General features: G+C 45.3%; 2 protein-coding genes across 4 annotated transcripts in view; one reads left to right on the top strand and one right to left on the bottom strand.

Annotated features, from left to right (window-relative positions):
• Positions 1–459: 459 nt before the first annotated feature.
• On the bottom strand, positions 460–13,792 carry LOC8038099 (sorting nexin-4). The gene is made up of 11 exons (XM_002406411.3): positions 13,623–13,792; positions 13,378–13,475; positions 12,695–12,818; positions 11,982–12,059; positions 11,016–11,191; positions 9,967–10,039; positions 8,865–9,085; positions 5,227–5,317; positions 2,525–2,664; positions 1,726–1,840; positions 460–594 (listed from the first exon to the last, which is right to left on the bottom strand). Exons 1-11 carry the CDS (start codon positions 13,659–13,661, stop codon positions 547–549), a joined length of 1,203 nt encoding a protein of 400 aa, XP_002406455.3. The 5' UTR covers positions 13,662–13,792; the 3' UTR covers positions 460–546.
• An 849-nt stretch (positions 13,793–14,641) lies between these two features.
• The window catches only part of LOC8038100 (telomere-associated protein RIF1), a 94,178-nt gene continuing 93,926 nt past the window's right edge, over positions 14,642–14,893 (top strand). For 2 of the 3 annotated variants that reach the window (XM_029966961.3, XM_029966960.3), the window contains exon 1: positions 14,642–14,780. The gene's annotated coding sequence lies outside the window, so the exon portion shown is untranslated. The remainder of the gene's footprint in view (positions 14,781–14,893) is intronic. The other variant, XM_029966962.4, reaches the window with a different exon arrangement.

The following is a 14,893-nucleotide window of genomic DNA, read 5'->3' as shown; positions in this document are numbered from 1 at the left end:
CCCTGCCTGAGCCTCATTGAGTGCTTGTCACCGAGCACCGGTGCACTGCGGAGAAGCAACACCCGCGGAAGCAAGCTCCGCAGGTGTTGCCTCTCTTCAGTGCACTAGTGCTAAGAAAAAAGTGCACTCATCGGGGCCGCAAGAAAAAGTAAGAATTGCACGAAATGCCGTTCGAATTAGGCGGGTCATGAATACATTAAAAACAGCGGGACAAACAATATTTTGAAATTTATTTGAATTAACTAGAAGTATGAAATATCAGAGTGAATTATCGCGAGCCTACTGTACAGGACTTAACAAAAAAATAAGTGTGTTATTACTGGACATACACTTTGTCTAACTACTTAATTCCAATATTTCTCCCGAGATTGGTCAATAAACAGCTTTACACATGCTGCGAAAAAGTTCTTTAATTCAAACTACCAAAGATTCCAGCAAGAAAAACACCCAATTCACAAATAAGATGAGCACAAAGATTTCCCAGCCCTTCAAATCCCTTTATTCTCTCCCCATATATTGTAAAACGAAGTGATATGTTCGTTGGCTTCACATCTTCTCAAAGCAGCTGTGCAGGTTTTTCCAGATGGAGATTGACTGAAAAAATAATGTGCAACCTTATTAAACAAGGCACGGATTTTGCAAAAACAATTACGCAAGAGGTACTTTTCTTCTGCAAGGACTAAATTTGTTTAAACATGAACTATATTTGCAACCAGTCAAATCACCGGTGCTCTGCTTGCCTGATGACTACTTTTTATCTTCTCTCTGTCATATATAGATTCGTTGGGGCTGAGGAACGTGTATATGCTTGTGTGTTCCTTTTCACTGAGGTCAACCGAGGTTCGAGGCATTAAGCTTATCTTTATCAGGATTTAGACCATTTGGAGAAAAGCTCTTATTTTACATGCAACCAGTATGTTACAAAAAAGAAAAATCTTGCTACACCTGCTAAAACTCGTTAATACTATAATTTCTTAGTTATACACCCAGATGGGTGGCAGAGACAAAATACCACAAAGCCTCTTTCTGCCCCCTTGCGAGTAAGCAATTTTAAATACCGCCTCCGAGTACACTACCTCGACTAGAATTTGGTTTCAGCTTTGCTAAGACAAGGTCATTAATAACCAAGAAGCTTTTTAGCTTTATTTTGCCTTTATCTTTCTTTTTAACTCTTATTTCCATACATTTTGAAGTACAGTCATGTCTCGGTAATATGGACCCCTCTAATATGAATACCCCGCTATATGGACACCATTTTGAGAGACAAACTGGGAAAATATATGCATTTTTGCCTCGTTAATATGGACAGCTCACATTATGGACAATCTTTTGGGGGAACAGACGTGTCTACACTAACGAGACATCACTGTAGTAAACAAAATCGGCAGTTGAGAGTTGGCAGAGTGGCTGTGACCGCCTTTTACCTGTGTGTTTTTCATGCCACTTTTTTATGAGGTGAAGTATGCACCAACTTGCCCAACTACATACATTGCTACAGGAGCCCCCTACTAGCAGCAGGTTTTAGAGCAATACATACTAAATATTTATAAGAACTTGAGAAATGTCTTAAACTCCAAAAACTTAAAAACAAAGGCGATGCACATTTTAACTGCAATAATAGTATACTAGCTGGTCACTATGCACAATTTAAAAAAATTGACACTGAGGAACATCCTTTCAACTATCCTTGCATAAAAACCTGAGGTATTGCTCAATGGAGGTCACCTCGTTGCACAGCTTGATCTGTGAGATGACGTAGAGAATCAGAGCCTCCTTGATGTCCTTGTCTTTCTGCACCTGGAACTTGGCTATCTCTGCATGGGCCTTCTTGGCAAATTCCCTGCCAAAGGGAAAAAGCAGCTAAGCACAGTCGAGCCAAGCAAATCTGTACTACAAACTGCTATAGATTCTAACAAATCCCTGCTCTTAAAATCCAAAATCCAGAGGAAGAAAAGCCTCGTAGCATAATGCAAGTGTGCATCAAACATGTCGCCATTTTAAAAAGGGAGTGCTTAGGATTGTTCCAGTAGGATTTTATAGCAATTGCTATTGCACCAAATCTATAGCAATTCCTATTGCACCAACTGGAGCAGCTGATACCATTGGCAAAGTTCAGTGTTATCATACCTAGCATCAGCTGAGAAGCGACACCATTTAAAGTACGATAAGAGTGATTCCGCACATCTTCACAGGTGGCATATTAATCACCTTTAGGCACAGCAGATTTTAAAATATTATGGTGGGTTAGTTGGTTTAATTAACATATTGAATTAAAAAGCGCAAAGGACAGACACCGACATGAAGTAGACAGGACAGCGCTATGGTGTCTGTCCTGTCTAGTTCATGTCCGTGCCTGTCCTTGACGCTTTTGGATTCAGATTTTAAAATTTACTCAAAAGCCTAGCTCGTCACGAAAACCACAATCATTAAAGCATATACAAAGAAGCTAGACTTTTAAGCTGTGGTGTCTATGGTGCCAAGTTCCTTGCACAAGACTAGAAAAAAGAAAGAGTAGAGAACTTGCTTCTTCTCTCTAGTCTGGGTTTGAATTTGTCCTTGGAGCGTCTCCAACTGCAGTTCGAGGGAGGAGGCCCTCTGCTCCGGACTGCTGGGGCTCAGTAGCCTCGACACCAGGCTTTGCCCCGCCTTGGCCCCGCCATCCACCTGCACAGGATGACACCCACTGGCACCGCTTCACGCCAACGTGGACAAGGGCAAGCATAGTCAAAGTGAAAAGGTCAACGCATCATTTTGTTTTCAGAAGACCCGCAAAGAGCGTAAGAGTGCAAGTCGCCTTTCTGTCTGTTTGCTCCCACTTGTCTGTCATCGCCTCGTCCTATTCTTAGTTTAACCTTTGTCCCTGAGAACGCATTGGATGCGACAGACACAACACTGAAATTCCACCATGTATCTGCCTTTTAGGTTCACTTTAATGAAGCGAGCGCAGGTAATCATCAGCGCGCTGGAAAGAAATTTGCGCAAACAACAATATGCGTGTTCTGCTTTTATCCCGCCTTTTTAAGCTCGCGCTCGGTCCCGTGCCTCTGTCAGATTTAACGCAAGGCACAAATCTAACCTTTGTTGATTTCCAGAAAAAGCATTAATGGGCACATTAATATACTGTTTCTGGTTCCACACAGTCAAATATAGCAAATAATTGCCCCCACCGCCAATCTGCTAGATTTATAAGCCACACTTTGACTGCATTTTGCAACGATGCAGTGAATTGGCAGTACAGTTTGCCTTGCCTCAGCCTGGTTACTGTCATCAAAGCTGTAGGCACAAACATATGCCACTGCTACTGCAGTGTCACAAAAGACTGACTGCAAGCACAACTAGACAATATACTGTTTACAACTGTAGTATACGTCCAGCAGGTTACCTTTTGGTCAATGTCCTCGTACGACTTGCAAAAAGAAAGAGTGGGATCGTGATTAGTCGATGAGCATAATTGTGCATGCGTAATTGAGGAATGGCAACAAATGGTTGGAAGTCCTGGCAGTGGGATACAAAATGCCAAAACAAAATGCTTTCAGTTGTATTTCTAAGTATTGTGACACTATCAGGTTTTTTTTCCAGGTTTTCCGTAGCTATCTTGCCAAAAATTAGATAGCAAAAGGAAAGGGCTAATTAAGACTATCAAAACTGACCTGTGAGCTCAGAAATAATAATGGGATTTGTTTATGGAGTTTTCAAAGGAACTTCCCAGATTTATTATTGTTGATGTAACTATAATGACTTGTTCATTATTGATAGATGTCCTAAATACAAGTGTTCAAGCCTTGTGAATGTAGAAACCAACATCCATAAAAAGATGCAATAAAAATATATTTACTCACAAATTTCCCTGGGTCTCATCATGCTTTGCCCAAGTTTCCTGAAAATTCCTAGTTTTCTCCGACAGCAGACACCCCAATACTACTGTAATTATTAGTTTGCTAAACAATGAAGTGTTGAATGTACAGATGAGGAGAAAAACCAAGTGAGGGGCGGAGAAAACATATGCAAAGCACATCAGAAGGAACTGTCTATACTGTATTTATATATTGCAGCAGACTCATTAATCCAAACTCCAGAAAACCACAAATTTTGTTTGAATTATCAGAAATTTATCTAAATATAATGCAAGATAAAATTATGATCTTTTATATGGATGGCTACACCTACAAAGCAAATATTTGATGATTTCCTCTATACAGGCCTACTAATAATAAGCAGGTATGCAACACATTAAACGTTGGCGAAACATAAGAGAAGTCTATTCAACCCTCAAAAATGATTTCTATTGTGGACTGTTTAGACAGCACATGAGACCTCAAAACAAAATTCAGTTTGGGCGTCCCACAAAAAAAAAAGAAGTATATTTTGGACTATTAGACCCGTTGAGCATGCTTCTCACCAAGCACCGGTGCATCCCGGAGAAGCGACACCCGCAGAAGCGAGTTCTGTGGGTGCTGCTTCTCCACAGCAAGCCGATGCTCAGCAAGAAGCGCACTCAACCGGGCGGCATGCAGAGTATGCAGTTGGGGCGGCAGGGGTTAGTAGCATTTTCGAAGGCTTTCGTGGTTGAACCAACTACACTTATAAATGTTCGACTGTTTACGGCAGCAGATACTGTTCTCTGTCGGTAGCAACGCCGTATGCAAGAACAAAAAGTATGAATTACACAAGAACATTGTTTGAATCAGGCAGCTCATTAATACATTGCAAACAAAGTGGGACAACCAAAATGTCACAATTTGTTTGAATTTACCAGAAGTATGAAATATCCAAAGTTATCGAGAGCTTGCTATAGCATATTAGTAATATAAATAGTAGGTACTGAAATCTTATGAAACAATGAATATTCCTGCCACAGTATTGAAAGGAAACTGAATACAATCATTTGCAAACACAAGCACATATGATCACTACAAGACGAAGAGACTTCAAATCATGTTACCTTGCAAATGTGGTCAAAGCAGTCAGCACGGACAGTAGCACACAGCACCCTCCACCCAGTCAGAAAACAAATTATTAAGGTATCAGATTATTGGCTATCTTTAGTAGGCACTGGGAGATGCACCATTATGTTGGTGCATCTCCCAGCGGTAGAGATAGCATTTTTGCCCACTGTCTTCACGGAAAGACCACTGCATGCATTAACGAGTGCAAGCCCGTGAGTGTCCACACTCTGCAAGTGTTTGGTGACCCTGCTTAAGACAATGTGGAGAATCAAAGGCTCACAATCTGGGAGTGCTGACTCTCCTTAGAAGTGAAGAGGGCCTCCTTCTTCTCAAGCTCGTATTGCAGAACGTCGTGATGCTTGCACACCGCCCTGCAGAGAAGTTGAGGATCAGGGGAAATGGCATACTAGTTACGCTCGGCAAGTGCTTACGTGAATCTACACATAAAAGCTGTGAGCAAAACTAACATGAACAAGTACTATGAGAGTCTTCCAGCTTAGAAAGTGCCAGGCTAAATTTTACCAGGAACAAGAGTGACAAAGTGGGTGCCGTGAGTCGACGTGAACACACATACACTTTTGCATAAATTGTTGGCGTATGTTATATGGTCCTAGGTTGGCACCCTGTAATCCACGAAGCATGACCTTGTAGTGAGGGGATATCGTATCTGGCCCTAAGGCACAAACTTCCGTTTTTGCAGCGGAGCTGTTAAGGGCTAGTTTCCCCAGGATCGTGTCCCCCGCCAAGAAATGTCGACACAAAACTCTGGAGAGCTACCACCATCTATGAGCGACGGCGGCAACCAGACAATCGGCTTGCCGGCCCTGCTCATAGATGGCGACAACCGTTCCAGCCTTTCCATTCTGGTTTACACCAGAGTGGAAAGGCTGAATTTCTCTAGGCGTCATCCTAGATCTCGTCCTCGATGTCGTCCTAGAAGTCCTCCTTAAGGTTACCCTAAACGTCGTCCTTGAGGTCGTCCCAGAAGTTGCCGTTAAGGTCGTCCTAGACATCTTCCTTGAGGTCGTCCGAGACGTTGTCCCAGAAGTCGTCCTTGAGGTCGTCCGAGACGTTGTCTTCGAAATCATCCTAGAAGTCGTCCTTGAAGTCGTCCTAGACCTCGTCCTTAAGGCCGTGTAATGTCGTCCCTAAGGTCGTCCTCGAGGTCGTCTTAGAAGTCGTCCTTGAGGTCGTCCTAGATGTCGTCCTTAGGCCTCGTCCCTGAGGTCGTCTAAGAAGTCGTCCTCAAGGTCGTCTGACCATAGTACAGATTTACTGGTCTTCCTTCTTCACCAGAGTGGAAAAGCTGAAAGTTCTTAAGCTGGGGCTTACCTGGAGTGATGTGGAAATTGCTCAGTCCTAAAGTGAGCCAAAGCCCAACCTAAAGGGGGGCAACATTCTTCCCCAAACAAATATTACTGTAGATCTAAGGTGGCCACTGTATTGACATAAGCCAAACACCGCCTGCACCATCCAGTATTAAGCTGAAGAAAAACCTCAGCATCACCTCCTCTCCCCGTCTTCCCTCCACTCCCCACATTCCTTAGTCACTGAGGTCCACAGTGGCAAGGTGAGAGATCTCCGCTTGGAGCTCGTGAAGATGGTCCAGCTGCGTTGGTTCCACTTGCATGGTCGCGACGGAGGGTGTTGCGACCGCCATTAGTGCGTCGACTCACTCGGCCAGCTTGGGTAGGTCCTTCTCTCCAATGGAGGCAGACTTGTACGTAACGCGTTACAAGTAATGGATTACTGTAAACGACAGAATTTTCGCGGGCTCAAATTTTCGCGAATCTGGCCAAAGCTGAAAATTTGAAACTATTCGCGGGTTCTAATTTTCGCGGATTGAGTGTAGCTTCCGTAGCGTTCGCATATTGCCCAAATTGTTCGCGGGTCGTATTTTTCGCGAATTGTAGGCGATTCGCTAAAATTAGGTCCTCGCAAAAATTTAGATAACAATTTACTGTAATTTTGTAACGCTTCAATTACTTCCTTTAAGGAGTAACAATACTTGTAATTGAATTACTTTTTTTTGTAATGGATTACAAAATTACCCATTACAATTTTTCATTTTTTTGGGGGGAAAAGGGGGGGGAGGTTAGATCTGCTGGAGTCACTCAGCCCTGGGCAACGGTAAAAAAAAAACCACGGGACCTCGGGGATTAGTAGGCCAATTCACTCTGCTTCGTTTCCTGGGTGCATTTTTTTTTGGTACACCAGACTACATCCGGGTATGAAAAATGACCATATCCAGCCTCTCGTGAGCAATGTATTTAAACAGCGCTCTTTTTATTTTATTTTTTCACGAGAGCGATTGGGTGTGCTGGCGTCTCCCACTCAACTCTAAGCGAAAACGGTCAAGGCTTTCTCTTTTTTTTTCTTTTCGGAACAACTGAGCACGAGACCCCAAGGATTAGGTTACCGTAATAAAATAAGCTGAATGAAAAGTAACGTGGGAAGTAATAGAGTACTTTAGCATAATTTTTTTATTACTTTTTTGAGGCTTTAACTGTAATTGTAATCTGTTACTTTTTTTCAGTAACGTGTACAAGTCTGGATGGAGGTGAGCACCATGCGGACGCTTGAGGGAAGCCGCTGAAGGAAAATCTCCCGAAGCAGAAAACTGTCGAGACTGGCCACCATGCTGCCAAGCAACTGTTGCATGTGGCGTAGTAGTTGACTGGGCATCTGGTTCCCGAGATCAGCTTCGTGAAGAAGTTGCTCCAACCACCAACGTTCCAAGGGAGAAGCCCAGCGAATGAGTGCCCGCTTCAGTGTGCTGTATGCATCCTCCGCAGGTGGGGCAAACAGTAGGTCGCGAATCTTGCTCGCCGTAGCGGGCTGCTCACCACGTGGCAGTACTTTGTGAGGTCCACGGTGATGCACCTTGCGGCGAACTGCGACTCCTCTTGGAGGAACCACAGCTCAGGGTCCGCGGTCCAAAAGGGGGGCAACTTGACGTCGACAACCACTGGGACGTCGGAGCTGAGTTGCTCATTCATTGTGCGAATGAGTGTCGCAAGTCACCAATGTTAGGACTAGGACGCAGCGTAGGCAAAGAAGTATTCACGTGGGTGTCCCAAACTCAACTGGCTTTTATTTCCAAGTTGTTCTGCCCCTATCCCGGGCAGCTCCCTCTCCTCGGCCTCACCTCTTCTCCCTGTCTTCCCCTCCCCTCCGCTCCCCACCTACCCCGGTCACCGCGGTCCGTGTGCAAGGGGAATTCACCGGGGCGGGAAATAGGGGAAGAGATCCAGTTAGGCTGGTTAGGCCAGGTCCGTCGGGCAGCTGGGGATGTACGTGGTGTGATTTAATCACCACAGACTTAATTGATAGATAACCCAGTTCGAGTTAAGGAGGGAATACATGGTTGTAATGCCGTTCCCAGGCTTTATGGTAGACAGTTTCCTGCCTTGAGGTTACCACCGATGAACAAAGGAGGACACCATGTAATCAGGAGACAAACATTCAAAGGACAGACATGGTCAAGAGACAGACACTAAGGTACAGACATGGTCAAAGAAAAGGCAGACACCAAAGACAGCACAATATTATGGGAGAGACACCGAAAGGCCAGACGCGATCAAGGGTCAATGGACAGACAGACACCAAAGACACCACATGGTAAAGGGTCAAACAGATACCAAAGACACCATATAGTCTAGGGGCAGACACCAAAGACAGTCCATGGTCAAGGGACAGACACCAAAGCGACAAACATGGTCAAGGGTCAATGGACAGAAAGACACCAGATGGTCAATGGTCAAAGGACAGGCAGACACCCCCATAATCACAGATATAGAAGACACCACATTACCAAAGGACAAGCACTGAAGACAGTCACATCATCACACCCGAGTGAGCATCACAACCATGTAACGGTTATTGAGTAGCAGGGACCCAAAGGTCGCAGCCTCTCACCCGAGTGCCCCAGCATAGAAGAGGTACTCCTTGAGGGCGTCTGCGGCCTGCTCCTGTTCCTCCAGCAGGGGCAGGGCGCACTGGGCGTACTTGTCCATGAACTGGCCTGCCCGCTGTAGCTCGTCCCCATGGGGGCCCCGTTCCAGCCGACACCACTCGCTCAGCACCCGGCCGTAGTTCTGGTGCAGCTGGTGCAGCCCGTATGTACGGTCCGCCAGTTTCTGGTGAACGCACGCGGCGACCACAAGGACACGAGTCGGACAATACACCATGGGTCCTCAAACTGGGTTCCTCCCCTCCCTCCCTGCCTCGCCCCTTCCCCTGAGTTCCCAAGTTTCTACAACCATCCCTGCCCCCAAGTAAAGTTTAGATCTGAGCAATTGATACATGACTGTGACAGACATTCCCTAGTATGTATATTGTTTACCAGGTAGTATACAAAAATCTGCGCTGCTTTTTTGCTTTAATGCCGAGATTGGAAGTGGTTCCTCGAGACTGGGAGGTTTAGGAACCCCTGCACTACACTCTAGTCTTGTGCAACAGAGCATACAGCATGCAGGCGTGCCACCACATTGTAAACCTGTTTTGGTTTCGGATGTCCATCAAAAAAATGTGTTCTCTCGCAGTGTATGCTACCTTTTTAGTGCTTATCACCCATCTGGGGTCACTCGGCTGTGGACGCGTTCGCGGCGTCTAATATATAGTGTAAGGGAGTTACAAAGCATGCACCGATCGTGTCATTATTAAGCCACGTTTTCACAGCAAAACATAAAGGCTGAGAATGTCCGACCTTAAATTCATCGGTGTCACAGTCTGGGTGCAATTACATTTTCCTCGGTGGTTAATTGAGATCTAGCTGCTGATAAAACAAGTTGATTAGAGCCACGCTTTGGCTGTATGCTAATGTTCTGCCTCAAAGTAGGCAAAAGTGAACTAAAAACAGCTTCAATTCTATCAGACACAGAATTGCCAATAATGAAAACTACCGAGCAACGATTACAAAACGTGGGACCATTATCGGAGAAGCGAACCTAGACACGCAGCACCCAACAGGAAAACAGGGCACTCGTCAAAGGCATGGAGTAGAACAGGCGGTCCTTACGGCACGTATCCGCAAGATATTGGACAGGCTCATCTGTAGGTCTCCGCTGTAGCTCTTCACCTCTTCAAACTCCCTTAGGTCAGAAAACAAAGAAGCAAAATAGATTCAGTTTTCAACTAGAACCCACGCAAAGGACCGGCACATTGACATGTAAAAACAATAAGGCCAAGGTATGATTCAGAAAGTGAAATACATCACTTCCTGTGGACTTTTGTTTGTCATAAGGCACAACATCGTTCCGAGAGAAGTTCAGCTGTTTGACACCCCAGGAGTAAACAAAGCCAAACAATTAAAATAAGGGCATAATGTGAGCAGCTCGACGGCACTTTGCCCCCTCACAATTAATGACAAGATGTGATAGCATTAAAAAAAAAATGAAACATACAATAAAATAGACAACCGGCTATGAAGCTGAACTGCTGTATAAGAGCCCTTTTCCCCGAAGCCTCCAAAAGATCTCTCAGAGCATTCTCCAAAGTTACCCCGAGCTTGTGCTCCCTCAGTCGTTCCTCTATGACTGAAACCGAGAAAACGGTCCCACGGATAGACAGATGGTGGTGTCTAGAACCTTGCTATTGGGCGGCAACTTGCACTGCACCTTTACATTTCTTTTCACACTTCCTGCATAGTCATGCTGCCAACAAAGCTTCGAACCGCCTTACAAAGAGCACGTCGGCCACAAGAGAGGTCACATCCAACAACCGGGTACCATAGTCACCGACTTCTCAGGGCACGGTCCATTACGCTCACACTTCTCGCTTTGTGATTCGTTCCTCGGCATTCTTATCGGCTAATGCCGCAATCAGGCCAGAGAGGGATAATACCATGCTCAGGACTCGCCACACCCTACGTTTCTCAAGCGGTCCGTGACTATGTTTACACTCGGTTCTTACTGCCAAGCATTTCGTTTTGCATATCGCGTCGCCGTCAACCAACAGGTGGGCGAATATCTTTCTGAAATTTTGTGCCGTCTCCCCGTGTCGAGTTTAACGTCCACTTCTTACGAGCGGTCTATCGACCGGGCAACCAAACGAAGCATGGGGTCTCACGTGTCGGGGCTGCGCAGCCGCAGGGAGGCATTAAGCGACCTCAGCATACTGTCCGCCCTGTGAAGCAGGCCGCCCGTGTTTAGGTCATCTCTCCAGCTGGCCTCGTGCTTCAGGAACTCCAGGAACAGGACATTGGTACACAGCTCGGGGTGGCCAGCCACCCGCCTCAGGAACAGCTGCGCAATGAATTTGTCGACAGGCACATTGGCTGACGCGCACTTTTTAAGGTATTTATTACGTCCCCGAGTCTCGAAAGGCACGAGAAAGGAGGGAAATAAGTAATAAAATAATTAAAAATATATACAAAAGAAAGGCAAAGAACAAAGGCAACTCTACGAATTAAGACTTAGAACGGAAGTAATAGTGACTTTAGAAGGCTGATACAGCAGATGCAGAGATGCAACTCCAACCAAGGGCAGTTTGCAGAAGAGAAGCAACACCAAAGTAAGATATGCACAATGAGAGGTGGTGGCTAATATCAACATTTTACATACTGTCAAGTTTAAGTAATGTCTTATAGAGCAATTGCAACTGAGAGATTCAATCTGCTAAAAGCAGTGCCACAAGGAATGGGGGAGAGGGACTCTTGTTCTCCTAGTCTAGAATGAACGGGCTGTCTCCTGAACTCAAACGTAGACATTTACGAAATATGAACATCAAGGCCTCTGGAGAAAGCACGCCCAGAGCCTGCATGCATACAGTAGTTTCGTTTTTCACTCAACCTTAAGGGACACTTCTCTAAAGTAAAGTTGGTAAGTGAGGTTGTACTCTGCAGTCCTCCACAAGCAAGTTTTACATCTTCAAAGACAGCCAGTCTTTGGATTTTCAGTGCCAAAAGTATGCACCGTTCCCACTACTGTATGTCTTACATCAATTATTCAGTCCTACCCGCTCACCTGGATTCACAAAACTACTTCGAGCTTTTAAATAGGGTCCTAGGACCAAGTACTATCAGCGAGTCTTCACCTCGAGGCTGGCCCTCCTCCTTTCCACAAAGTCGGGGTCCAGCCTGTCTGAAGGAAGCTTCTGCCACCTGTACATCACCTGTAGAAATGACAACCAAAGCTGAAGCTCATGCCCGAAAGAGCAAGCTGACAACGCTGCCTACGAGGCACCAGCAATCCTACTCGTAAAAAAACTTGGCATGCATTGGGCATTCAATTCACAATCCCAAGGCCTAATGCCAAGGATTAAGGTTCTCAGGGGCAAAGGTCCTGAACTAAATGCAAAGAGCTGTGAATGTACTACTATATCAACATAGCAGGCCCTCAAAGTTGATAATTGATTCGTCGAGAAATCGGCAACCCGGAACTAGTTGAAACAAAGTTTTGGGTCAGATTTCCTCCGCCAAGAGGTTTTCATCTGGCCCGTTTGCAGCCTCGACCCTAAAAGTAGGAAACATTTCACGAATGTCGCAAGCTCACATTTGTAGTGAAACTCAAATCTCTCAAATGCTACTAGAGGGCTTGGGTAGAGGGTTCACTGGCACGTCACATTGTGCTCATTGCAGCATCAGCACCACAATGAACACAACATGTCAAATGAAATGTAGCAAATTCACTTCTTCCTTTGCTCGTTGGGAAAGGAAGGAAGTTTCCCCCCTTTAGCTTTCAAGAAGACCACCATGCTCTAAGCGAAGGATATAGCGCTGACCAAAAGAGACCACACGAGCGAGGCACCTTTCGCTCTGGCAGCGGAGGTATGATCACGTAGGGGAAGCTGTCTTGGAGGTGTGAATGGAGCACCTCGAAGTCACTGTACCGCCGCCACACAATGTAGGGCGTTTTCTCGGGCTCTCGTATTCTGAAACAGAGTGCAGCACACACAGTAAAACAGATATACTATTAATACCCAATGTTTCGGACTGTAGATTGTAGGCTACACACGCCTTTAACCGTTTGTCGACGATCTTCCAGGACAGACTATGCAAATATTTTCTTTTTTTTGGGTACTGTATATCAGCTATCGTGCTCATGGGCAAACAACTCTGGCTTCTTACAACTTGGATAATGTGCCGCTGTTCTGCAAAGATACAGACCCATTTAGAATTCAGTTCAAGGATCAGCCTCAAGGGCTTTTCACGCGGCAATAAAAAGAGTATCCGAATTAAACCAAATCGCCAAAGGGGAAAAAAATGTTTTACATTACGTAACAGCGGCTTCGCACGCACCCCTAGAATGCGATATGTGTGTGTGTGTGTGTCTCTGTGTGTGTGTGTGTGTGTGTGTGTGTGTGTGTGTGTATGTATATATATTATATATATATATATATATATATATATATATATATATATAAACACACACACACACACACACACACACATACATACTTCCGCCAGAGAAAGTGAAACACTTGTACTCACACAGACTCGACTTGATAAGCGACGTAAATATCTTGCAGCGGCACCGCGCTGCCCGCACATCGCCGTTCGGTGTCTGTAATGGTGATTTCTACGATGTTCTGAAAACCAAACTCGGAGAATTTATCACTGCGTTATCATATGACTTCTTTTTCGCTTTCCTGCGCTAGAAGTCTGGAATTAACATCGGTTGGAAAGTTGCTATCAACAGTTGTGGGCGTGACTATTTTCTCACGGTGTTCACATACCTCGGTCGCGCTCGCGTCGGATCCGGAAGCCTCGGCCATTGTTTGCTGTGAAGAGCTAGGACGACGGGTAACTTAAATAATAAACGCCATTTTAGGCAGAAAACACATAAAAACAGTTGAGCTAAGCAACGTGAAGCTCACGCCGGCACCGCTCTGATCGCTATTTTCACTGAGTAAAGCTATACGCACTCCGGAGTGCGCTTCGCGCGGAAATGGCTATACGCACTCCTCCGAGAGATCATGCCGCTCGGGCCACCCTTTTCGAACGGCGCGTGAATCACTGGGGCGCTCGTTAACACAGCCCCCCGCCTGCGTTCACGCCGCTTCGCGGCGACAGTATCGGCTGCTAATTACAAAGCGTAACCAGTACACGCCGCTTCGCGGCGTCCAGCCGGCAATCCAAGCCCCGCTGGCCCCGATCGCACCTCCGGAAAGGGAGTCCGATACCAGTTAGTGCTGCAAAGTTTCTCGACAACATTCGATATTTTTTTTTTTTTTTTTTTTACTGTTCATCGCAAAAAAGGAAATGTCGTAAATATCGCCAAATGCCTCGACAAAACAAAATGTTTGAGAAAAAAAAAAAAAAAAAAAAGTAGGCCCACCGCGGATCGAACCCGCGCCCACTTGCGCATGACGCGGATACCCTAACCCCTATGCCATGGCACCGCTTCGGAAACTCGTTGTGTCCACTCTTTTTATACGAGAAAAGCGGAGTGCGTATAGCCATTTCCGTCCGAAGCGCACTCCGGAGTGCGTATAGCTTTACTCATTTTCACTTTGGTGCCTGCAGAGAGCCTCAAAGCAAAGCAGGCTAGAAACGCGGATGGACTTGGATCATACCGACTTTCAATGGATACATTAAAAAGTTATGGCTGCGCCGTAACCTGGTTTGTTAAAATCCTAAATTAAAGTAGCAAGTTAAAAAAAATGCATATTAAGAAATAAATTTATTTTTATAATATATTTGGTATATTTTATTTTTTTATAAATAGATAAGAGCTTTAAAGTGACCAAATCCCGTGACCTGTGACGTAACAACACATTTCGCGCCAAAGTCCCGGTGTGGCGGTACGATATTTTGTCTCATCCGCGGAACCCACGAAAATATGACGATTGTTTCGTGAATTTGCTGCCTTGCGAGGGTGATACCTCCTTAAGGTAAGATATTAACAAATATACGTTATATTACTTGCATAATCACAGTGCAAAGGATGCCCCCATAGCGCGCGCGGAGGTCCAACGTCCACTCGGCGAAAAGTATCGCCTTCTGT

The sequence above is a fragment of the Ixodes scapularis genome, unplaced genomic scaffold (genome assembly GCF_016920785.2).
Source record: "Ixodes scapularis isolate PalLabHiFi unplaced genomic scaffold, ASM1692078v2 PGA_scaffold5__190_contigs__length_132052651, whole genome shotgun sequence".
Classification (NCBI taxonomy): domain Eukaryota; kingdom Metazoa; phylum Arthropoda; class Arachnida; order Ixodida; family Ixodidae; genus Ixodes; species Ixodes scapularis.
The sequence above is the reverse complement of the archived record's forward strand: the minus strand, read 5'-3'. Positions and strand labels throughout refer to the sequence as shown.